The 26,547-nt window shown below is 38.4% G+C and overlaps 1 protein-coding gene across 2 annotated transcripts in view; it reads left to right on the plus strand.

Moving 5' to 3' along the window:
* The window catches only part of Trdmt1 (tRNA aspartic acid methyltransferase 1), a 37,274-nt gene that overhangs the window by 6,696 nt on the left and 4,031 nt on the right, over positions 1-26,547 (plus strand). The window contains exons 2-11 of one of the 2 annotated variants that reach the window (XM_055593938.1): positions 3,875-3,984; positions 8,377-8,453; positions 10,428-10,499; positions 11,170-11,235; positions 13,340-13,409; positions 14,300-14,383; positions 15,591-15,934; positions 21,621-21,678; positions 22,214-22,343; positions 25,495-25,883. In XM_055593938.1, the coding sequence (XP_055449913.1) occupies positions 3,875-3,984; positions 8,377-8,453; positions 10,428-10,499; positions 11,170-11,235; positions 13,340-13,409; positions 14,300-14,383; positions 15,591-15,934; positions 21,621-21,678; positions 22,214-22,343; positions 25,495-25,499 (1,016 nt within the window). In that variant the 3' untranslated portion in view covers positions 25,500-25,883. Of the gene's footprint in view, positions 1-3,874; positions 3,985-8,376; positions 8,454-10,427; positions 10,500-11,169; positions 11,236-13,339; positions 13,410-14,299; positions 14,384-15,590; positions 15,935-21,620; positions 21,679-22,213; positions 22,344-25,494; positions 25,884-26,547 lie in introns of those variants that run through there. The other variant, XM_055593937.1, reaches the window with a different exon arrangement.

Below are 26,547 nucleotides of genomic sequence, written 5' to 3' on the forward strand. Positions count from 1 at the left end.
TGTGTGTGTGTGTGTGTGTGTGTGTGGAGGGGCTCAAGTTTTCACTTTACGTGTTAAAATAATTTCTTTGAAATAGCTAGATATGCAAACAACTTTTAAGAAAAGCCAGGAAAAGATATTTGCGAATAGCGATAAAAACATTTGAAAATCATTTTATGTATGTATGTATGTATGTATGTATGTATGTATGTATGTATGTATGTATGTATGTATGTATCTTTGTATGTATGTATCTTTGTATGTGTGTTTGTATTTTGGGGGACGTGTACCACATATTCGTTCATGTTTGGATTCATTCGCTCCACTGTATGGTCCCTGGGGTCAAGTGAATATTGTCACACTCAGCTAGCAGACATGTCTTTACCTGTCTCAGTGGCCCATGTTGACAGATATTTTTTTACAGGTCACTTATATTTAGTGTTTTTATTCCCGGTTAGGCTGTCACTCTGAACGAAAGAATAGACCTTGGATGTACTCATCTGATCTACTGTTTCACAACTAGAGGTCAGTGTTAACATACCTACCTGATTAAATGTCTCAGGTGCAAGTATGAGGTCATTCAAGTATTTACTCAACCTTTATGAGGGCCAGATCAGAAAGTACATGATAAAGGAAGACAATTATTTCAGCATGAATTGCTCAATCCTGCATTTGAATTTGGAAACTATTGGTCTTTTTTCCCACTTAGTAACTTTGCATGAAAGTGTATTTATTAGGTGCTGTAGAGAATGAACCTGCACCTTTTTCTACCAGCTAAGTTTTCCCCTACAGTGTCTCCGAAGCAGCAATCAGAAAAAGAGAGAACATTATTGCTATTGCATTATAAACTTTAGTCCTCAGAAATGGTAACATGGAGTCCTCATCATTTCCATGTAGATTCAACCAGACAACCCTTACAACAGTGTGCACTGTGTTTCTCTGACAGGAATGTCTCACCTTAAAAAAAAAAAAATCTGTGCTTCCTGTTAATAAATATGAAATCCAGAATAGTAACTGAAACATCACAAACAAAACCCAGGCACAGCATTGTGAAAGGCTAGAAAGCACATCCCTCCTAATATTTCCAAAATGCTGCTGGGTTCCTTTCCCAGTTCTTGCTTCTTTGAGAATTACTCTTGGGTCTCAAGTGAGAGAGTTCACATGCGCAAATTTCTAGATCATCCTCTACACCTTAACATCGTCAACTTTGCATTTTCAAAACTTGTCTTTCCCAAGCACTCAAAGGTTTTTGTTTTTTGTTTTCCCTTGTTAGTTATGAGTTTAATTTCTCTTTAGAAGCATACTCATACCCAAACGTTATTTTAAAAATCAAGTTAGTGCCAGTAATGTCTTAGTACAGGATGAGCATCCTGATCCAAACAGCAAACAGTAAAATGCTCTAAAAGCAAAGATTTTTAGGTATTGGCTTGACACAGCAAGTGGAAAATTCCACCCCTGGTCTCATATACTTGGTTGGAGTAAAAGATAGACAGAAAACAAACATTTTCTATAAAATTGGAGCCACCAAGATATTTTAGCAGTGGTTCAGTGAGTAAAGGCTTAAGCATAAACAAACAAACAAACAAACAAATAAATAAATAAATTGAAATTAAAATGATGCCTAGGCTATGTGTACAGCACATATAGGAAACAAAAGAATTTTTTTGTTTATACTTGGGTCCTAGCCTCACTATCTTACAATATGCATATATTCCAAATCTGAAACTGGGTTTCAGGTACTCTGCCTGTGTATGTGTGTGTTTGTTTTTCCCTAATGGAAATAACTTTTTTGGAAGTGCAATAGGTTCTAATTTTATAACAGTTTAAAATCTGTGCTTCAGTCCATGAGAACAGTGCATTTGTTTATTGACTCTAAAGCTCCATTCTTTTCTGAGAATTACTTTTCAGTTCATTAGGTTTTGGATCTCCACATGAAACACTCATTTGGCAGTTGCTCTTTGTCAGGCTTTATGTCCTCCAGGCATATAATACAAGAACATAAAATTAATTATTGACTATGATATAGATTCAGCACATGATTAGATTTTCAGTCAACCTGAAAAAAGATGAAAGTCATGTTAACCACCTCCAGGCCATCTCCCTGTTTCTGTGGAGAACAGCAATCAGCCTGTACCATAAAGACTGTAATTCACCATAGTTAGCAAAGCTGAATTCGGAGGTTTCAGAGTGATTAGTGACTTGAATTAGTAAGTTTAAGTTTCGTGATTTTTTTTTAAATTAATGTTTGTATACCTTTTGGCTTAGAAGTCTTTTTGCTTTATGGTTTGAGGTGTTCCATGCTTTTTAACAAAGATATAATTTATAACCTCAAATATAGTCTGAGTTAAGAAACTAGTTATTAAGTTTAAATTCGGCTTGAGGCAGCTCCCTGTGGTATTAGTGTAGTGCCACGTGTAAGGCACGGTGTCCTTTTCCACAGGAAGGCTGTACCTGGGGGATCGCTGAGTGTTTGGGCCTACCATACAGGGAGGATTTACCTGGAGACATTTAAGTCCCTGTTTTTGCTTGAACCTATCTTTTTTAGGACTTAGGGTAAGGTTAGAGTGGCTTTCTGAGCATGTGAGTCTTTCTCTGCTTTTGCTCAGTGATCTGTGCAGGTGCCTGCTTTGTGAGTTCTAGCTCCTTATGCCCCAAATTTCCTTCTTTTTATACGTCTGGACCAAGGAAAGCTGGTCATTAATTAACAAATGGCTGCTAAAGAGAAAGTGTGATCTCACTGTGTTAACCAATTATTCCCTTAAGTTTCAGATGCTTTTATGTTTAAAATTCCCCATGTTTTCTTCTGATTTTGAACAAGGTCTATGCATAATTGATTTTGTACATGTTTTGATGTAATAGGGTAGTAATTATGAGGTATAGCAACAGCCGCGCTTGTAGAATTCAAACTTTCATTGCAACCCCCAAATATGGTACAGTTCTTTGAGTCTGGAGCAAGGTGTACCTTCAGTAATGTGCATCTCTTCCTCTCTGGGCTCCTCTGCTCTCTCGGACAGTGTTTAGTCTCTGAAGCTTTTACATTTGGACACCAATGAATTTACCTCATTTAAAAATTAAACTCTAAGCAGGCTGATCCCCTTGTGTGTAAATTATATCTCTCTGAAACTGTTATTACAAAATAAACTTATACCGAAAACATTTGCAAGCCAGCCATGGTGGAGAGGCAGAGGCAGGCAGATCTCTGTGAGTTTGAGGTTAGCCTGGTCTACAAAGCATGTCCAGGACAGTCAAGGCTACACAGAGAAACCCTGTCTCCAAATAACAAAAGCAAACAAACAAAACTTTTCAGTGGTTTTGTAATGAGCTCGTTCTTTCTCTCTCTCTTTCTGTCTTCACATTCTTAAAAAAATAATTAATTAATTAATTTACTTTACATCCTAGCTCCCTCCCTCTTCTCCCAGTCCCCCATCCTTCTTTTCCCCTATCCCCTCCCCTACCCCTGTGAAAAGGGGCGCCCCATTACCACTAAGCCTTCAAAGCACATCAAGGATCGGGACTGAGAACACACGGTAATTTGTTTTATAAAATTCTGAATAATAGGGCTTTTAGAGTGTATTATACCTTCCTGTTTTTTATTTAACTTGGAAAACTGTTTTGCACAAGCATGTAGCTTAATGAGAAAGGAAAGCTATCTCCTATGAGAACCTAAAGGTGCAGTTTTATTCTTAGGTCCTAGAGTGCTGCCAGAGAGATGAACTGGAGGTAGTACTGAAAAACTCTTCTTCATGCTGCTTCCTTCTTGCCTGGTTCTTCATTATGGTCTGAGACCAAGCTGGGCAGCTGAGGCAGAGAGCCAGGGCACCGCTGCATCCTGCTTTGTCAGCTTTTCTTGATGATGGGCTGATATTGAAGACCTCTGCTCCATTTGTCATTACAGAAAGTTGTATCCCTGCACATGTGGTGGCTGCTATCGATGTGAATACTGTTGCTAATGAAGTATACAAGCACAATTTCCCTCACACGCTCTTACTGGCAAAGACAATTGAAGTAAGTATGTATTATTATTTCAGTACATATGTGTGCTGAAAGTGCATATTTCTAATAATTCCTAAATACTGGTTTCTGATGGCTTAACTGGAAAATAAATCATGAAAACAATTGTGTAGGGAAGAGGGATTCGTTTTTAAATTCTGTCAGAAGAGAGAGTAAGTTGTTAAAAAAACATGGAGCACTTCCCCTTTTCAGAGAAGGGGAGGGAGATGGGGAGAGGGGGGAGGCAGCTGCCATCAGGCTATAAAGTGATTAGATAAAGTAATTAATGAAAAAATTTCACTTAAAGAGTGAGGTCAATATTTGGTCTCTGAAAGAAAAGATTGACAAGTTGAGAATACGCTTAACTTCCGGAAGCTTGGTTCTGTGGTGATAGTAAGTTTAGTGGTTCACAGTTAACAGTTATACGGTACTTATAGCACATGGTAACAGTAAGGAAGGGCTCATTACCTGTTACTTCTTGAATGCTCAATAACAAAGTCATCAGAGTTAATGCATTTCACCTATCATGGACTCAGTTTTAAAAGGATATAAGCATAGATGGCAAGTACAAAATGAACTCAGTTATATTTTTTAAAGATTTATTTAAATTACATATGTGGATGTTTTATCTGCATGCACATCTCTCTGTACACGAAAGGAGATCATCTGATCCCATGAGATTACAGTGATAGATGGTTGTGAGCCACCATGTGGGTGCTGAGAATTAAATTCAGGATCTCTGAAAGAGCAGCTAGTGCTTTTAACCAACTGCTGAGCCATCTCTCCAGTCCAACCCAATCTTATTGTTGGTGGTTTTGGTGATTTTATCTTATACTGATTTTTTTTTTAACCTTGCTTGTCTTCTGATTACCTACTATGGTTCCCGATTTTTGTTTGATGGGTTTTGTGTGTATGTGTATATCTGTATTTCTTGTACCTTTCTTTTCTTTTTACTCTGTTTGTTCTTGTTTTTTAAAAGCTTTTATTATTGGCCCGTTTGCTTTTGTCTCTCTCTGTCTCTGTCTCTCTCTCACTTTTTAGATTTTTTAAGACGGTTTCTCTGCGTAGCTTTTGCAGGTTTTGAGCATGCTGTCTCCACTGCTGTGAGTTCATATGTACAACTGCCCTGTTGTGTCTAGAAAATATTGTTTCATTGTAGTCATCCACTGCCTGGCTCTTTCAACCTTATGCCCCCTCCTACAAGATGACCCCTGGCCCTTGGGAGAGAGAGAGACAGATAGAGAGAAGGAGAGAAAGACAGAGACACACAGACTGACAGAGACAGACAACTTCGGATTCCCATTTAAGGCTGAGCCCTGCACAGTCCCTTATGCTCTGCTCCTTGACTGGTTATTAGTCTCTGTTAATCTCCATCTTCTGCAAAAAGAAGCTCCTCTGATGATGCTTGAGAAATGCACTAATATGGGTGTAACAATAAGTCACCAGGAGTCAGATTAGTCCTGTGCCAACTTAGCAAAGTACTAGTAGCAGGTTCTCACCTAAGGCCCACGACCTGTCTGGCTACAGAAATTTAGACTTGATTACAGTGCCAGGTGTGACAATAACTAATAACAGTGCATTTCATAAGCACCATGGCCAGCCAGAATCAGTATAGCCTTCTCATGAAGGTAGCAGTATAAATATATTCAAGTAAGAATACCCCAAATACATAATTCTCAATTGACTCAACCCACAAATTTAGGTGCACTTGGGCTCCATAATTTCTGTAAAATTGCAAATAGCATCGCTGGATTTTTTATTAAAGTTTTATCTTAAATTTGAATTTAATGTAAATATTTAACCAAATACAACCCAAATCAATAAATTCTCAATATAATCCCCACTGAATGTTTTAGATCCAACCTAAATTCAATATCCTATCTGTCCTACTCCCTAAGAGAAATGGTGAGAAACTATATGTATTTGGACCAATTGAAATTCCTCAGATGTATGCCAATAGAAATTTGAGGGATTCAAACTTTATTTATATTTCTTGCTAGTTTTAATAGACAATGGTAAACCATAATATCTGCATACTCTATAAAATTACTGGAAACAAGGAAGGGGCTGGAGAGGCACTTCCAACTCACTTACAGGAGGGTCAGTTCCTTAAAGCATATGTTTGTAAGGGGAAGGAAGACTGTTTTATAGCACAGTCAAGAAATACGAATTATATATACTTACGGTATCTGATTTTTATGTAGTCACATATGTATGCTGCAACATGGTTAAACTGAGCATGTTTTTCCCCCTACATTCATACTGTGTATGGGACTTTTGGGCCGTTTCAGGTACAAAGTCCATTACCATGTGTACTAGATCACCCAAACTCACTCCTGAGCCTTACCTGAAGTGTGGTACTGTTTGACTGTTACTTTTCAAACAGTTCTTTGCCTCTGTAAGTTTGACCTTTTCAGTTAACATATGCAGATGAGGTCATAAAGTATCAGCCAGGACCTAACTTACGAGAAAACACTGATTCACCTTGTGTCCCATGTGTCAGAACAAAGGTGGAGGCCATCTCCTTGCTTAGGGAGCCATGGCCTGAGGACAGGATGAGGGGGAGGCCAAGGAGAAGAAAAGTATGCTTGGTACTCAAATAGAGTGGGGAAGATTGTTGTTCGGTCTCCTCCTCCAGTCTTTCTAGCAGGCAGTAGCAGGTGACTTCTGATAGCCAAAGAGTGCAGTTGAACAAATGGGTTTATTTGGGATGAATGGAGACTATGGGACTAGGAAGATAACTGCTAAGAGCTTGATTGTCCAGGGCAGCCAGACCTTGACTGCAGCTCCCTTCAGAGACTGGGAGTCAGTCCTGGCTGGGTAGCAGGTCTGCTTTGAAGAAGGCAGCTTTCTCCAGAAAGCGTGCCAGAGAAGTCTTTGTAATCATCTGTGGTCAGGCTGAGACATCACACATAGGTTCATAACCAGTGGCAGAACTCCTGAGTAAAAAAGCTATAGAGAAAGCCAAAGTACTCAGTTATTTATCTAGCTAGCAAGTGGGAAGTCACTAGCGACTAGTATGTAAGTGTCGCAAGCAGACACTTCTGTGAGCTTGTTCACTGTTGTATGCAGCAATGGCTGCCGTGCAAATGGTACAGTTGCTTAATAAACATATTGTACTTACAGAGAAATAGCAGGAAAATGCTGATACAGGATGAAAGGGGCGGAGCCACCCAAAGCTGACATTGGATAAATGATTTCAAGATAAAAAAATTATAATGGAACTTGGTATAGTCCTTAGGAAAAATCCAATTGCTGTAAGTATAGATACATAAAAATACTTACACAGGACAGGGTAGGATAAGAACTAGCCAGCTGTAAGGTTTCATTGTTTCTCAGTTATATGCTACAAGATAGGCAAACCATTATTTTACGAGTATAGACTCCATAGTTATATGTAAATCATGAACAGATTGATCAGAAGCACATCTGAAGGATGCTCGCAGTGTGACCAAAGTGGCCTTCTTCCACAATGCACTAATGCCAAAAATGAGGATTTTTTTTTTTGCTATTATTTAATGCGCTCATTCTTGAAAAGAAGAAAACTGTGTCTGAAAGCATTCATAAAATTCAGTTCTTTTTATTGAACATTTTAGTCTCTTGCAATAAAATTTTACAAAATGAGTACTTCCTCAAGATTCATGTGTTATTTCCCGGAGTTATGTTTGTCACTGACTAAATTCAGCAGAGAAAACCGACTCATTCCCAGGTTCACTCACTCTTCCTAGAGTACAGAGCATAGCATTTCCTGCTCTATCAAACGCTCAAACTTGCTAGAGATCTGCTATGATAATTATAGAGGTAGTTATGCTGGTCTACTCTTTCTACATTGTGGGCCAAGAGTGCTTAATGGGAATTGCCAAGTCCCTGACATGTTTCTCAATGTTTATCTTCTGATCTATGTATACACATAAATGTGTTTTTGTATGATTACATAAATGAACAAGTTTGGTGTCATTTAAATTAGTCTTGTCTGTAATCATTTGAAGTTACTGTGCCAAGAACAAAACAATAAAATAGTTGCTGATATCTGAACACAAGGCCTGTTAATTTGCTAGTGTACTGACAGAGAACACTAGACTGGCAGCTCTTCATTGCATCACCACACTCAGGAAACAGAAGCATTTTCATAGATAGGTACTTAAAGATGTGGTTAAATACAAGATTAAAGTTCCTCATGGTTGAGGCCAAACCCAGCACTGTTATGCCTGAGACCTCACAGAGGCACAAATGTGGAGGAAGCCAGTGTCCCTTCCTCACAAGATGGCTTTGGGAAGTCGGTGTAACTGAGGCTGCCTTGTGGAGCACTGTCGCTTAAACCTGTGATTTCTGACATCTTTACTTCTAATTGTTTAGCATTATTCTCTTCATCCTATCCATTTTTTCTTTCAAATGTTCATTCCTTAGGGCATTTCACTGGAAGAGTTGGACAAGCTATCCTTCAATATGATTTTAATGAGCCCTCCGTGTCAGCCATTCACAAGGTTTGTATCATATTTTTTTTTTTTTTTTCTCTTAAGGAAGAGTATGTGTGGGCTAAGAATATAGATCAGTGGTAAATGCTTGCATTCATGAGGCCCTGGTTGTAAATGATGACACACACCTCACCCCAAATAAGAAAAGAAAGGGGAAAGAAGAGTACAGAAGGGAGAAGAGAAGAATGAAGAACTTTGAGGGCCTTAAGCTGAACTCTCATAACTTTAAAATACTTTGTAAATGTATCCCTCAATTTTCTCATGTTTATAATTCAGCATCAAGCATAGGAATTGATAGTTACAGTCAGAAGATCAAAATAATTTAATTAATAGTAAATATGTAATAATATGTTATAGTTACATCTAAGGTACATTTATTTTTATTTCAAATTACCTTAATTCCTTTAAACCATTTAGTCTCAAGTATTCAGAACTAATTCTGATTAGTGAAACAGAATTTCCTTAAGAAATATTTTCTTTGTAAATTACATATATAAAAAATTAAAAGCTGGCTTACTATATATGTGCAAATTATGTATTTCTCAAAATTAATATTATAATTTAGATTTATAGCTACATTGTAATTTCTCATTTCAAATTTATATGGTAATTTTCAACGATGTCTCTCAAGGAATGTTTTTCTTAAATCTAGTTCATTTTCTTTATTTAATAAAATAAATTATTTTAAGTGGCCACAGTAATAGGGTCTTATTATTATTTTGGAGGCGAGAAGCTGAGGCATAGAAAGGGTTAACTTTCCTGTGACTATAGTTAGACAATGTCAGAACCATTATTTGTTAATCATTTTTATATTTTGTGCTAATATGACTAACTGGAGTGTTATGTAATAAATATTCTGATTCAAGTGAATATTCTTGTGCTACATAGGTCTTAACATCTTTGAACTTGAGGACGCCCATCTCCCTGAGGGTTTCTTGTGCCCGTATGTCATACTATGGGCTTGCCACTGCTGTTTCTAATCTTCAGACTTTATAATTGAAAGAAATGACTCATAAATTAGTGTTATATAAATTGTGGCATCTGGTACTGTGAGAACTCTGAAAGTACCATGAGAACATAGAGGAAAAGATGGTGTGTATCATGCCGAGAGAGGGGAGTTCTTCCAGAGGCATGGTCAGAGCTGTTTAAAGCAGAATAGGACTTTATCCGAGATGGCAGAGAACATTCCATACAAAGGTGGCTTTAAGCATATGGCAGAGTGTGGCCTAGAATGTACAGAACAGAATACTGCCTGAGCTTATGTACTTACTGCAATGGGCCCAGTGTCTTCTCTGCTGCCATCCTTCCTGTATATTGGCCTAATTCTAGCTGCTGATGTCGGCACTAACTGATTCTGTAGTTGTTATCTGAACTCAGGGTGGAAAGGGACCAAATATAAAAACTGATGATTTCTGAGGAATCTGGTTAAGTCCAGTTTGATCCCCAGATATACCTCAGACCCACTGATAGATTTAGCCTTGGTGTTAGGTATGGGTAAAGTGACAGAGATGTCACATAGGTTAGAACCATGAGCTACTAAGTACTGAAATTTAAGCCCTGATCCTTCTTCTTGTTATTCACACCCAATCCAAGTATTCCTTTCTACTTGAACCTTGACCATACTGTGAACCTTTGTACGATTTGTTTGATAGCCTGGTACCACCTGTTTATATGAGATGACCCTAGTTTGTCTACGTAAGCTTCAACTTCGGCTTGTAAATTAAAACCCTGAGATCAAGGGTCTATTTACACCTGACAAGATTATCTCAGTATTCTTCATTGTTTGGCTGCTTCAATGGTGGTTATCGCCAGCTCCGTCTGTTCCAGATTATGACCTCCCCAACCAGCTTGTTTTTCTTTCTTTTCAATTTTGTTTCATATGGTGAAGATCAACTTATTTAAATTCTCTTAGCTGACTAAGTCTTTCTGATTTCATTACATAAAGTTTTTGATAAACTTTTTTGTGTTTTCTTTGCATTTTAGGATTGGCCTTCAGGGCGATATGACTGATCCAAGGACAAATAGCTTTTTGTATATTCTAGATATTCTCCCAAGGTAAAAATTTAGATTCTTAGGATGTACCTTACATTTAAAACTATGGGTATAAAAGGATGTAACGTTTGCCATTTTGTAGAGATTAGCAGTTGTCACATGCACCCCTCTTTTGCCACAACTAATAAAATAACAGCAAATGTTTCATGATTTCATGCTTTTCTCCTTAGTGACTGACAGAGCTTTCGGAATGCCTCTGCTCATTCACAGTAGTCATGCAGCTGTATCCAGTGCTAGTGAATGCTGTCACCATGGCTGGATGGAAGTCAGTGCTGGTGAACACTGTCACCATGGCTGAATGGAAGTCAGTGCTGGTGAACACTGTCACCATGGCTGAATGGAAGTCAGTTCTGGTGAATGCTACCTACCACTATGGCTGAATGGCAGCCAGTGTTAGGGAATGCTGCCACCATGGCTGAATGGCAGCTCTTTGAGCTTTGCAATGCAGAAGCCCTGTGAAAGTCTGTAGTTTGAAATGGGCTTCAGTGGAAGTTAACTTCGGCTGTGAGCTTTTTCAACATACCATGTCTTGAGAAAAATGGATAAATTAGAGTTAAAATTCTTCTTTTTAAAAAATCTAGAAAGTTGCTTAAACCCCATTTCTCACAAGTTCTGATTTTCTTTTTATGTCATTGTAATTCAATATTTGTATTTCTGTTTGTTTTGGTTTTAGATTACAAAAATTACCCAAGTATATTCTTTTAGAAAATGTGAAAGGTTTTGAAGTATCTTCGACAAGGTAAAAATATATATTTATCTTGCTGTATTTTATCGTAGGTACTGTTGTGAGATAAAGATATGAATAATAACTGTATATTCTGATGTTTTGTAAAATATGTTTTATTAAAACATATTTAGTAAAATTTTTACCAATAATATAAAAACATTACATTTTGTTCTGTTCTCATTTTGATTTTCCAGAGTGAATATTGATTTTTGTATTATTTACAAGTATAACTATTTCATGAAGAGCAGCCTCATGATGAACACTTAGTACTTTACAGTTAAATGGGAGAGGTGGCCCAGGGGCAGGGTTCCCTCATGTACAGCCTATGTGGAAAGAAGGCATCTAGCCGAGTCCTTGATTCACCTGTTGCTCATAACTGTTTCCCTCCGATTTGCCCAGTGAAATTGTAGTTTCAGTTCCCAGAGCCATTTTTCTTTTATTTTTAAAACAGTTTAATAATAATTTTATGCTAGAATATTATTCAAAATCAACAACACAGTTCATGCAGGGAATATTTCTGTTACTAAATACTATGCCACCCACTTTGTAATATGCTGTTTTAAATTTTTTTATTAATTACAGTTTATTCACTTTGTATCCCCCTGTAGTTCTCTCCTCCTCTCCTCCCAAACCTATCTTCCCTCCCTTTTCTCCACCCATACCCCTCCCCCAGTCTACTGATAGGGGAGTTCTTCCTCTCCTTCCTTCTGATCCTAGTCTATCAGGTCTCATCAGGAATGGCTGCATTGTCTTCCTTTGTGGCCTGGTAAGGCTGCTCCCCCATCAGGGGGAGGTGATCAAAGAACAGGCCAATCATGTCAGAGACAGTCCCTGTTCCGATTACTATGGAACCCACTTGGAGACTGAACTGCCATGGGCTACATCTGTGCAGGGGTTCTAGGTATCGAATGGCAGAGAAACACTTAAAGAAATGTTCAATGTCCTTAGTCATCAGGGAAATGCAAATCAAAACGACCCTGAGATTTCACCTTACACCCATCAGAATGGCTAAGATCAAAAACTCAAGTACAACACATGCTGGAGAGGATGTGGAGAAAGGGGAACCCTCCTGTACTGCTAGTGGGAATGTAAACTTGTACAACCACTTTGGAAATCAATTTGGCGCTTTCTCAGACAATGAAGAATAGTGCTACCTCAAGAGCCAGCTATACCACTCCAAGGCATATATCCAAAAGATGCTCAAGTATACAACAAGGACATTTGCTCAGCCATGTTTGTAGCAGCTTTATTTGTAATAGCCAGAAGCTGAAAACAACCCAGATGTCCCTCAGTTGAGGAATGGACACAGAAATTGTGGTACATCTACACAATGGACTATTACTCAGCAATAAAAAAAACAAAGAAATCATGAAATTTTCAGGCAAATGGATGGAACCTGGAAAAGATCATCCTGAGTGAGGTATCCCAGAAGCAGAAAGACACACAGGGTATATACTCACTCATAAGTGGATATTAGACATATAATATAGAATAAACATACTAACATCTGTACATCTAAAGAAACTAATCAAGAATGAGGACTCTGGCTAGGATGCTCAATCCCCATTCAGAAAGGCAAAGAGGATGGACATTGGAAGAGGGAGAAAACAGGGAACAGGACAGGAGCCTACCATAGAGGGCCTCTGAAAGGCTCCACCCTGCAGGGTATCAAAGCAGATACTGAGACTTAGAGCCAAACTTTGGGCAGAGTGCAGGGGATCTTATGAAAGAAGTGGGAATTAGTAAGACCTGGAGAGGACAGGAGCTCCACAAGGAGAGCAACAGAACCAGAAAATCTGGGCACAGGGGTCTTTTTTTGAGATTGATACTCCAACCAAGGACCATTTGTGGAGATAACCCAGAACCATTTAATTACCCAGTTCAGCTTTCATCACTTGATCACATTGTCTGGCAGCTCTATATACTGTGCTAGAGATTCCTCTATTACCATTTTATTAAAATGCAATTCCTCAAGTAATGACTTGGGAGCCTTGTCTCTAAATGGCTTGAATAAAGGTGGGCTTTTACTGACATTGAAGACTTGTTTGCTCTTTTATAAGAATGTACTTTCTAAGCAGTAGCTGGATGATTTTCTCTTTGACTCTTTTCTTTCTAGAGGGCTGCTAATAAAAACTTTAGAAGCCTGTGGCTTTCAGTATCAAGAGTTTCTATTATCTCCTTACTCTGTAAGTACTGCAATTCAAACCTTTATATAAGTGATCACTTAAGGGAATTTGATGTAATAAACAAAATAGATCTATTTTTAATGTTTCACATTAGTGTTAAATTAGCTCAGACAAGAATCTTACTTTCTGAAGAACATGGTGCATGCCTGTACATAAAATAGGTTCATCAGATCTTATGTATTTTTATTTTTGAAAAATAAATGATTGTAGCTTTTGAAAATAAATGGAGTTTTACATGTCTAAATCATGTGTCTTACATCTAGTAAGACACATGCTGTAAGTAATGCAAGATTGAAAACAAAGTAGACACACTATTTATAATTTCTTTTTGTTGTATGACATTAGGATGCAATCATTGCTTTCATTTTATGTAAGAAATTGAAGAACTTGTTTCTTGAAATTTTGATTGTATTAAAATTGAAGTTTGATTGTATTAAGTATTGTATTTGCAATTGTTCTTTTTAGTTTCTTATCATTAGTCGTATTATATAGTTCTTTGTTCACAAATGCTAAAATCTAGTTTAAAAATTTAATGTGTAAGTTGGCAGTGTAAGTGATCTCTTTAACTTTATTTTACATCATTGCCTCTTCTACAGTATAGTAACTCCTACTGTTGAAAAGTAAAAGTAATAACAAATAAAAATGTCTATATTTCTTCTTATTTGGATACATGGATATATGCTTTGTCAGGAATAATCTTTATTCAACTAAAGGCACAGAACAACAATTTAACTGGCTTAGATTCTTCTGTAAGAAAGTCTTCCAAAAATCAGTAGCAACATTTGCTTTGGCAGAAACTAGGTGTATGTCTGTCTGAGTCTGTATGCCAGGTGCTGAATGAAGTTGGTTCAGATTTCATATGGTAACTATCCCTTCTGTTTTGCTTGCAGCTTGGCATTCCAAACTCAAGGCTACGGTATTTTCTCATCGCAAAGCTTCAGTCAGAGCCTTTACCTTTTCAAGTCCCTGGTCAGGTATTGTTGTTGCTACTAATATTACTGTTTACCTCAGTTTTCCAGTTTCTTCTCAGTAACTGCTTAGGGCTTCTGTGCCTATTGAGTTTATAATGCAGCTCATCTTTGCATCCATTTCCAGGTCTCTGCTTTTCCTGATATCACTTTTCACTAAACTAAACAAAGCCAAAACTCACAAAGGCTTTTCAAGTTAAGTTTAAAAATTATCATTAGTGTTGTTATTCTTTGTATCCATCATAACTCTCGTGACCACTGACTGTTAAATTTGTCATTTTCTTTTCCCATTTACAGCTGTTGATTACTTCTGATAAAATATAAATGCTGTTTTTAATTGGCCTGTTTAAACATATTTATTATACTTTCTCTGGTGCCAAAATTATTTATCTTAATTGATTAAAATGTGGTAACGATTAGCATAAGATAACAAGTTCTCAAATGCCAAGTTGGGATTCTTGTTGAAAAATTGTATGTGTTTTCATAAGAAATGAGGAAGGATAACAGTTTTCAGTGGCTCAAAGAACTTTGTTTTACATAATCATTGTGAACAAAGCTCAACAGCCTGTCAGTCCTACCAGTGAGGACCAGCTCTGTCCCTTGACTCTCCTGTGATAGACACTCTTTCCCATACTGGACAGTTCCAGAAACAATGTGAAGAATATGTTAAGGAAGACCTAATCACTAAGAATTCCTTGACTCTTTCCTCATCTGTGAAATAGAAGTTTATGCATGATTATAAACCATGCCCACTGGCTACCCTCACCCCCATGAGATGTAAGTGTTCTAAGTGTTCTCGGTGAAAAACCCTGCAATTTTGTTTTAGATTCGAGGATGTTTACAGTATTGTCTTTTTAAAGAAGGAGTTTGATAAGCTTTTATTCTATATGCATTTTCCAATGTCAGTGTTTCTCCTTAAATTTCTTTTCCAGTTGTGTATCTGATTTTAAATTTTGTGAGCTTTTCCATTACTAAGTACAGCAAACAGGAATTCTGTGAAATAAATCCTCTGCACCTCAATTTTTACATGCATGGCTGTATAATTAATAACTTCCAACAATATCTCATGTAAATACAAGCTAACCATAGTGTCTGTCTTTTTAGCATCAACCTTATAAAAAAGCTAAAAAGATTTCCACGTCTTCAGTTGACATTACTAATTTGTCTCTTATTTTAAATAAAACTTTGTGTAATTTTTTTAATTTAATTCCAGATACTGATGGAGTTTCCTAAAATTGTAACTGTACAGCCACAAAAAATTGCAGTAGTTGCAGAAAATAAGCCAAGACTGAAGAGAACTGAACCAAATGTCTGCTTTGATAGCAGCAGCACGCAGTGTTCTGGAAAAGATACCATTCTTTTTAAGCTTGAAACTGCACAAGAAATTGACAGAAAACAGCAACAGGACAGTGACCTCTCTGTGCAAATGCTGAAAGATTTTCTTGAGGATGATGACACAAATCAGTACTTTTTACCACCAAAGTTATTGCTGCGCTACGCTCTTGTACTGGATATTGTTAAGCCCACGTCCCGAAGGTCCACCTGCTTTACCAAAGGGTAAGTTTGAAAGAGACCTCCTCCGTGTTGATGTAAAATAATCATGTTTCATAGCTAGTCTTTTAGTCTTCTCAGAACAAGAAGTGGTTGAGAAAGTGTTTCTTCTCGGGTGACTTTTCCCTGATTAGAGCCGGAGTGATCCCTCCTGTGCAGAGCATGCTGTGCACCACCCACAGTGCTCATGGAGCACAAGGCCATTCGTGGACAACCCATGTACAGCTCAGGGACTCATATTAACATGATCTCTGTAGTTTGTGAATGTAATATTGTCACTTTTCTTTTTCTGCCAGACACATCAAACCTCAAGAGTAATGCTTACTGGTGTACTTAAAAGATTACATATTAGGTGTACAGACTTTAATAGGTTCATCCTATATTATATGTCTGTATGAGTGAGAATATACCCTGAGTGTCTTTCTGCTTCTGGGATAGCTCACTTAGGATGATTTACCTGCAAATTTCATGATTTCCTTGTTTTTCATTGCTGAGTAATATTCCATTGTGTAGATGTACTATAATTTCTGTATCCATTCTTTATTTGAGGGACATCTGGGCTATTTCCAGCTTCTGGCTATTACAAATAGAGCTGCTACAAACATGGTTGAGCAAATGTCCTTATTGTGTACGTGTGCCTCTTTTGGATATATGCCTAGGAGTGGTGTAGCTGGATCTTGAGGAAGCACTATTCCTAGTTGTCTGAGAAAGCACCAGATTGATTTCCAGAGTGGTTGTACAAGTTTACATTCCCACCAGCAGTGGAGGTGGGTTCCCCTTTCTCCACATCCTCTCCAGCATGTGTTGTCACTTGAGTCTGTACACCTAAAGAAACTAATCAAGAGGGAGGACTCTGGCTAAAATGCTCAATCCCCATCCCTAAAGGCAAAGAGGATGGACATCAGAAGAAGAAGAAAACAGGAAACAACCTAGGAACCTGCCATAGAGGGCCTCTGAAAGGCTTTGCCTTGCAGAATATCAAAGCAGATGCTGAGACTTATGGCCAACTGTTGGGCAGAATACAGGGAAGCTTATGAAGGAAGTGGGAAACAGTAAGATCTGGAGAGAACAGGAGCTCCACAAGGAGAGGAATAGAACCAAAAAATGTGAGCACAGGGGTCTTTCCTGAGACTCATACTTTAACCAAGTACCCATGCATGGAGATAACCTAGAACTCCTGCACAGATGTAGGTCATGGCAGTTCAGTGTCCAAGTAGGTTCCAAAGTAATGGGAACAGGGACTGTCTCTGACTCAACTTATTGGCCTGCTCTTTGATCACCTCCCCCTGATGGGGGAGCAGCTTACCAGGCCACAGAGGAAGACAATGCAACCACTCCTGCTGAGATCTGATAGACTAGGATCAGAAGGAAGAAGAGGAGGACTTCCCCTATCAGTGGACTTGGGGAGGGGCATTCGTGGAGAAGGGGGAGGGAAGGTGGGATTGGGAGGGTAGGACAGTGGGGTTTATGGGGGATACAAAGTGAATAAAGTGTAATTATTAAAAATTAAAATAAAAATATTAAATTAAAAAAGATTACATTTTAATCTAAAGAAGTAAAATTGAGTCATCCAGGTACAATTTCCATCCCTGATCTTAAGCTGTACTATAGAGCAACAGTTATAAAAACTGCATGGTACTGGCATAGAAACAGAATGGTAGATCAGTGGAACCAAACAGAAGACCCAGAAATAAACCCACACACTTATGGACACCTGATCTTTGACAACAATGCCAAAACCATACAATGGAAAAAAGATCGCATCTCCAACAAATGCTGTTGGTCTAACTGGATGTCTACATGTAGAAAAATGCAAATAGATCCATACTTATCACCCTGCACAAAACTAAAGTCCAAGTGGATCAGAGACCTCAATATAAAACCAGACACACTAAACGGCTTAGAAGAAAAAGTGGGGAAGAGCCTTGAACTCATTGGCACAGGAGACAACTTCCTAAACAGAACACCAACAGCACAGGCTCTAAGAGCAACAATCAATAAATGGGACCTCATGAAACTGAAAAGCTTCTGTAAAGCAAAGGACACTGTCATCAAAACAAAACGACTGCCTACAGATTGGGAAAGAATCTTCAGCAACCCTTTATCTGACAGAGGGCTAATACCCAGTAGATATAAAGAACTAAAGAAGCTGAAAAGCAGCAAATCAAGTAATCCAATTAAAAAATGGGGAACAGAGCTAAACAGAATTCTCTGTAGAGGAATATCGAATGGCAGAGAAACATTTAAAGAAATGCTCAACCTCATTAGCCGTCAGGGAAATGCAAATCAAAACAACCCTGAGATTTCACCTTACACCCATCAGAATGGCTAAAATCAAAAACTCAAGTGACAATACATGTTGGAGAGGTTGTGGAGAAAGGGGAACCTGTTGGTATAATGTTCTTTTAAAATGTATATGCCTTACCCTTGATAATTCAAATGCTGATTTCCCCACCCCCAACTCTCTGGTTTCAATCTGGATATTGCATTGTGATACTTATTATAAGCATCCTGTCTCAATTCTTGTGTAAACAGGACAAAATAAAGCAACTAGATGCAATGTTGTGCAATGGGAGAAGCCTGAGGACAGGAAAGAGGGGAGGAGGGAGAGAGCAGGAGATGAGTGGGAGGAGAAGGGGTTATCAGAGAATGAGGAGAACAGAGCTGCAGGAGAGATCTTGGAGGATGTGGAGCATGAACCAGACCTAAGATTTCACAAAAAGCAAGTATAATGTGGGAAATCTAAATGTTAGGAAACTGAGGGCTTGGAGGTTTAGGAGGGAGTAAATATTGCCCAGCATTGTGTTCTAGGTTAACCACAAACCCAGTCTCTGTGTGGTGATTTGGTTATACAGCTGTTTAAGATTAACAGCAAGCATTACCAGAAGATAAACCCATAGTAAATTTTAATAACCTCCTACAACAGGAACCCTCCTCCACTGCTGGTGGGAATGTAAACTTGTACAACCACTCTGGAAATTAATTTGGCGCTTTTTCAGACAAATAGGAATAGCGCTTCCACAAGATCCAGCCATATCACTCCTAGGCATATTCCAAAAGAGGCTCAAGTACACAATAAGGACATTTGCTCAACCATGTTTGTAGCAGCCTTATTTGTAATAGCCAGAAGCTGGAAATAGCCCAGATGCCCCTCAACTGAAGAATGGATGCAGAAATTGTGGTGCATCTACACTATGGAGTATTATTCTGCAATGAAAAACAAGGAAATCATGAAATTTGCAGGTAAATGGTGCGAACTGGAAAGGATCATCCTGAGTGAGCTGTCCCAGAAGCAGAAAGACACACACGGTATATACTCACTCATATAGACATATAACATAGAATAAACCTACCAAAATCTGTACATCTAAACAAACTAATCAAGAGAGAGGACCCTGACTAAAACGCTCAATCCCCATCCTGAAAGGCAAAGGGGATAGACATCAGAAGAAGAAGAAAACAGGAAACAACCTAGGAACCTGCCACAGAGGGGCCTCTGAAAGGCTCTGCCCTGCAGACTATCAAAGCAGACTCTGAGACTTATGGCCAACCGTTGGGCAGAGTGAATGGAATCTTATGTAAGAAGTGGGAAATAGTAAGATCTGGAGACGACAGGAACCCCACAAGGAGAGCAACAGAACCAGAAAATTTGAACACAGGTTTCTTCCCAGAGACTCATACTCCAACCAAGTACCAGGCATGGAGATATCCTAGAACCCCTGCACAGATGTAGTCCATGGCAGTTTAGTGTCTGAATGGGTTACATAGTAATGGGAAGAGAGACTGCCTCTGACATAATCTGATTGGCCTGCTCTTTGATCACCTCCCCCTGAGGGGGGATCAGCCTTACCAGGCCACAGAAGATGACAGTGCAGCCACTTCTGATGTGATCTGATAGACTTAGATCAGAAGGAAGGAGAGGAGGACCTCCCCTATCAGTGGACTTGGGGAGGGGCATGTGTGAAGAAGAGGGAGAGAGGGTAGGACAGGGAGGGGAGGAGGGAGGGGCTTATGGGGGGATACAAAGTGAATAAAGTGTAATTAATTAAAAAAAATTAAAACTCATTTAGGGTTTTAAACAACTAATGTATTCTCATGTTCCCAAATTTGAAAGTTACTGAGATTATAAAATCCCTACTATATTTTTCTCTTGGTGTCTGTTGTTACCAGCCTGTGATACCAATAGACTGCATGGCTTTTCAAAGGAGTTGTTAATACTGCTTGCCAGAATGACCATAAAAGAATCTTTTCTGATCATAGGTTCAAATCCCCCTACTCCTAAGGTCCAGCCAAAACCTGAGGTATGATTCTCCAGAGCTTAAACTTGGAACCAATGCATTTATAGGGCCTCCCTCCAGACTGTAGGTGAGGGGTTACTTACAGGGGTGTGGGTGCTCCCCCCTCCCCCAGCAGGCTGCACCTGGAAAGTCCTATCCAGTAGGAATGATGGCTTGCCTGTGTATGCACAAATGGCGGACCCTTCATCTAGTCTTCCCTGCCCTAGCCCCTCCCCTACGCCACGTGCAGTTAAGTAGGAAGCAGCTGAATACTCAGGTGAAGCCTGTGACCCTGTCATTCCTCCATGAAGGGCAAAACAGTCAATAGGCCCAGCTGGGGTAACCTTTTGTGAAAAGCACAGGGAAGTATCTAAAATGGTGTCTGTTGGCTTGGAAGATAGTCACTCATAATCTTCTTTGGATATTGTTGCTATGTTAATATGAAAATTATTTTTATGTATATGGTAAAAGAGGATCATAATTTATTTTATTGGTTACCTATTGTTGAACATTTAGGGTTTTGCTCTGGGTTGTTTCTTGACTTATGACAATTTTTTGACTATTTTTTTAAGCTTAAAATAATGGGGAAAATTGTGCTTTTTTTTAGGAAAAATAAAGTTTAAGAACCTATCTCTAATTTGTGCATGCTCTTTGACTTCATTCACTAGGTAGGCAGTGTGTGATGAGACAAATCAAACCTTTGTTTTTTGCATGCTAGTTTTCTGTCTGTAGAGAAGGTACTGCTGTCCGACAGCCATAAAGACTCTCTGCTTTAACGATCTGCCTGTGTGCGTCTAGGAGAAAGGAGTTATTACTGTAAAGACTCTCCTCAGCTGCTGTCCATTACCAAGTCTAATAGGTTCTGTTTAGGACCCTCATGAAATAACTTATCAATTCTGTAATAAAAAGCAACCTTGATATTCTTTATAGTAAAGATGACATAAAGGAAATCTGGCTATGGCAGTCTCTTCTGCTAAAGATGGCACGCACAGCCATTCACACACTCTCATGGGAGAGCACACACACCACTCACACATACTCATGTGTATGCACACACATGCAGAGCACATGTAAATATAGCTAGGCATGGTGGTTTGCACTTGTGATCTCAGCTCTGGGGAAGTGAGTCAGGCAGATCCCTGGGCCTTGCTGGCTGGCCAGCTTCACCTATTTGGTGTGTTGACACCAGTGAGAGAGCCTGCCTCCAAAAAACACTGGACTGTGCTCTAAGGTTGGACACCCAGGGTTGTCCTGCCCCCCCCAACATGCACACATATGCACATCTGCATACACATAAACAGACACACACACTCACACATGAATACATACACATACAAAGGAATATATATATATATATATATTTAATTTGGCATTAAATACATCAGGTGTTACATAATTCTCATGTTACTTTTCAGCTATGGAAGCTACATAGAAGGGACAGGCTCTGTGCTGCAGACTGCGGAGGATGTGCAGGTATCGTGTATGTTTTCAAACTAAAGCTTTCTGTTCAGTAACACTACTTTTAATATTTAATTTAAGAATAGTAAAATAACTTTAAACGTTCAACTGAAAGTGGCTATATATGTTACTTATACACACATACACAATTTATTTTCTGTGAAGTGATTCTTTTACTTTTTATTTTCCTGTTAGCATTATGAAGTAAAATGACTTTGTTAGTTGGCTCAGTTTCCTATATCTTTTTATAATTTTCTAACATATATTACTGATATGTCTTAGTTTTAAGGGGTCACAAATGACGATAAACTGAAAATGATCCTGTTCTGTTTAATGTGAGTCTTTTCTTGTTCCTAGTCTGTTGCCACTGTTGAACCAATCATACAGCTGTTGCACAGAAATACTGTGCTTATACATTCTGCTGCTGTGCGGCACAGCACATTGCTTGTCCACTGCTCTTGAACTGACTTCAAACTGGAAAGCTTGAGTCTGGTCCTACAGGATTTTTTAATTTCTCTTGTTTTTTTTTTTTTTTTTTTTTTTTTAACAGATTGAAAGTATCTATAAATCTCTTACTGATTTGCCGCCAGAAGAAAAGATAGCTAAGTTGTCAATGCTTAAGCTGCGGTATTTCACACCTAAAGAAATTGCAAATCTCCAGGGATTTCCTCCAGAATTTGGTATGTGAGAATAATGTAGATCACAGCTTTCCTTCATTAAAGGTCTCAGCATTTCATTAGGAACACATATGTGTTTTATAAATGAATCCATGCAATTCAAAAACAGGTGAGTTTTTGAATTCTTCTTCCTTTCTGCTGTAACTTCTGGATTTTTCCTGACTTGTCTTCACTTCAATCACATCTCAGTCAATTCCCTTCTGACCTTATTTTTCTTTCTTTTTTTAATTTTAATTTTTTCTTCACAGTTTATTCATTATATATCCCGACTGAAGCCCCTCCCTCAACTTCCCCTGTCCCACCCTCTCCCCCACTTCTCCCCATCTCCTTCCCCTAGTCCACTGTAACAGGGAGTTCACCACCATTGCCATCTGCACATAGCTTGTTAAGTCTTGGCCTTCTTGTAAGAACAGTAGTGAGTTGGAGTCCACTTAGGTTGGGGGGGGGGGGACAAAATTGAAAGGGGAATCCCCTCAGTTGACTCATTTTGTTGTTGTTTTTATTAACCCAGAGCCTCAAGTGGGCTACATCAAGCTACATTCCCCCAGCCCTTCCCTTTGTATTTCTTTTTATATTGAGACAGATTTTTTTTAGTTGACCAGGCTAGTCATGAGCCTAGCCCAGGTGGTCCTTGAACTCAAGATCCTTCTGCCTCAGCCCCCTCCATAGTTGAGAATATAGGCTCAACTGGCTTCTTCAACATAAGGTAAAGGGTAGCTGAGTTAACTAGTTGTTGGGCAAGGGTTGTATTTGTGGTTGTTTTTCACTTTGGCAAAGATAAGTTATCACATATTTGCCTTGCTCTCCACTTTAAGGAATGTAAGGGGCATTCAATAACAGGGGATTTCACAAACACAAGCAAAGATAGAGGGAAGGCAAAGTCCTCACTCTACCTTAGTGCAGGAAATCCAGGGATTAAACCCATGAAGCTTGGACACTGCCCTGTGTGCTTGCAGAAGGCCAAGCTTCCCCTGGTTCCATTGCCACCAGCACTCGTAGCTCTGAGAGATGCACCTGGCTAGATAGGCAAAGGGAAAAACAGACCTACCCAGCATGCTTCCTGGGTAAGGAGAAGATCTGCCTTTGAGAACCCTGCTTGAGCATTTGAGTATAGAAGGGGAACATTATTATATCCGCTTGCAATATTGATGCATGTTTGTGAGGTGAAGAATGGGTGAAAGAGGTTGTGTTTCAGATTCTAAATAATAAATCTTTAGATGAGGTCTTGGAATACAGTTCTGTATGCTGACAACAAGTTGACCATTTCACTTAACTATTCTTGCTATTTGCTTCTGTGAACCTAACAGCAACCAGTTTTATTTTCTACTCTCTCTCCTTTTAAAAATTTATCATTATTGAAGTTTGTACTCATATATTTAGGTATTTTTATATGTATGTATGTCTGTGCATGTGTGTACGAATGTATGTGTTTGTGTGAATAATATTTCAAAAATAGAGACCATAACTTTGAGAGGGAGCAGGGGTGGTGGCATAGAAGAGATTGGAGGGAGAAAAGGGAAATTCTGTAATTGTATTCTATTTTTTTAAAAGATTTATTTATTTATTTATTATATAGACTATGTTCTGTCTGCATGTACACTCAGAAGAGGGCACCAGATCTCATTTTAGATAGTTGTGAGCCACCATGTGGTTGCTAGGAATTGAACTCAGGACCTCTAGAAGAACAGACAGTGCTCTTAACCTCTGAGCCATCTCTCCAGCCTGTATTCTATTTTTTTAATTCAAAAAAGAAAAGTTAACTTTTTCTTTTTTCCTTTTTGGTCATCTTATTCAGTATTCAATGTTTTAGAAATTATTACTGAAGAAAGGCACAGACTTTATATTGTCTTAGTTTATGTCACAAAGTGAGAAAATTGTAGAAAAAGAGCTGAGTGTTAGTTTCTAGTCTGCTTTTAGTTTCTAGTCTGCTTTTCTAGTTATTATTCTTTTTTTTTATTTTGGACAATCAAATATACTGTACACGGTGCTGAAGAGAAAAGCTGTGGATTGTCTAATCGAAATGGATTCCTAAGGCTCAGTCTACTGATTATTTTACATCTAGACTTGTAGTCACTGTGGTCATATTGAAACTTGGTAACGGGTACAGAGGGGAGACGAGACTCAGACCAAGCTAGAGTCTTTGCTTGTTCTACCTTATATTGACTTTTTGGTTTTAGTTTACTTGTTTGTAAAATGTGGATAATTATAATACTTATTCTATGAGGTATTAGAACAATTGAGTGAGTTGGTCTATTTAAATGCTTATATATTATCCTAGACAAGAAAATGTGGATTTTTAAATTATAGAGAAATAACTTAAAAGTATTACATTTGTTTGTTTGTATGTTTGTTTGGTGTGTGTGTGCACGCATGTGTATTGGTCAAAGGCTACCTTGGAGGAGCTAGTTCTCTCTTATGGGTCCCATGAAACCATGGCACTGAACCATATTGGTAGACCCTAGAAATGGGTAATTTTTGTTTTATAATTTTCATAAATACTTCTTCTGTTTTAAATTTTGAGGTGAGTAAATAGAATTTCTTGAGGTTCTTCAAATATATATATGTAAAAAATATATATGAAGAGTTTTTTTAATTTTTCCTTTTTTCTTTCTATTTTTTCTTTTAATTTTTATTAATTATACTTTATTCACTTTGTATCCCCCCGTGGCCCCTCCCACCTCCCTTCCCAATCTCATCCTTCCTCCCCTTTCTCCAAACATGCCCCTCTCCAAGTCCACTGATAGGGGAGGTCTTTCTCTCCCATCCTAGTCTGTTAGGTCTCTTCAGGAGTGGCTGTATTGTCTTCCTCTGTGCCCTGGTAAGGTTGCTCTCCCTCACGGGGAGGTGATCAAAGAGCAGGCCAATCAGTTCATGTCAGAGACAGTCCCTGTTCCCATTACTATGGAACCCACTTGGACTGAACTGCCATGGCCAACATCTGTTCAGAGGTTCTAGGTTATCTCCATGAATAGTCCTTGGTTGGAGTATCAGTCTCAGAAAAGAGCCCTGTGCCCAGAATTTTTGGTTCTGTTGCTGTCCTTGTGGAGCTCCTGTCTGCTCCAGGTCTTATAATTTCCTACTTCTTTCATGAAATTCCCCGCTCTCTGCCCAAAGGTTGGCCATAAGTCTCAGCATCTGCTTTGATACCCTACAGGGTAGAGCCTTTAAGAAACTAATCAAGAAGGAAGACTCTGGCTAAATGATCAAACCCCATACAGAAAGGCAAGGAAAATGGACATCAGAAGAGGGAGAAAACGGAACAGGACAGGAGCCTGCCACAGAGGGCCTCTGAAAGAGTCTTTTAATTTTTAATTCATTTATTTTTTAAACCTTTTGAGTAAAACACATTTCCTCCTTCCATTTTATCATTTTTGTTATTGTTGTGTATTTTAAATTGCTGAATGCTCGTTTGAAATATATGTTATGCTTGTGTTGACAGTCTTACCCAGATGTAACCATAGACACATGGCACAACTGTCCTTCATTTGTGTTTCTAGCATTATTGGCTGTGGGTACAAAAATGGACAATGTCTGTGCCGTTTGTCCCCTGACAATAATAGATTCATATTGATCTGTCTGTTCATTTTATCCTGGTGTCTCGTGACTGAAAACTTTCATGTGTGTGACCAGCTGGCTTTGGGAGAGAAATACCAATCTTTGCTGGGAGAAATCTGCTCTCTTGACCTTGTGTTTTCTATGTGACTTTGTTTTTGAAGACTATCATTAATTTAATTTTTCTAAATTTATTAAAAACTATATAATTTTTCCATTACTTAGTTTAAACTTTAATATCTGAATAAAATAAAATTCGGTTTCTAAACTCACCTTTTCCTTTAGTGTAGTCTTAATATTGCAAAGGGTCATTTCCTAGGATAGTGTAAAGTGTTATCTGTAAACACGTTTACAGTCCTGTTTATTTGCAACTAAATAGTGTTTGAGATTAGTAATGTGCTTGCCTGTGGCTTACTATCTTTAAGATATAAGCTTCACAACCATGCTAAATTGCAGATGACAGCTTTATTACAGTAATTATGTTATCTTTTTGCAGTCAATGTAGAGTCTAGTATTGGTAAAGCGACTTTACCTAATGGTTCTTCATTACAAATGTATGAAATTGTACAGTTCATAGGGGTCTTTAATTATTTCCTTTATCTTGTTTTATTTTATTTTATTTTATTTTTTGCTTCACTTGTTATTTCAAAGCACA

Source organism: Psammomys obesus, unplaced genomic scaffold (assembly GCF_907164565.1).
Source record: "Psammomys obesus unplaced genomic scaffold, mPsaObe1.curated_primary_1811, whole genome shotgun sequence".
NCBI lineage: Eukaryota > Metazoa > Chordata > Mammalia > Rodentia > Muridae > Psammomys > Psammomys obesus.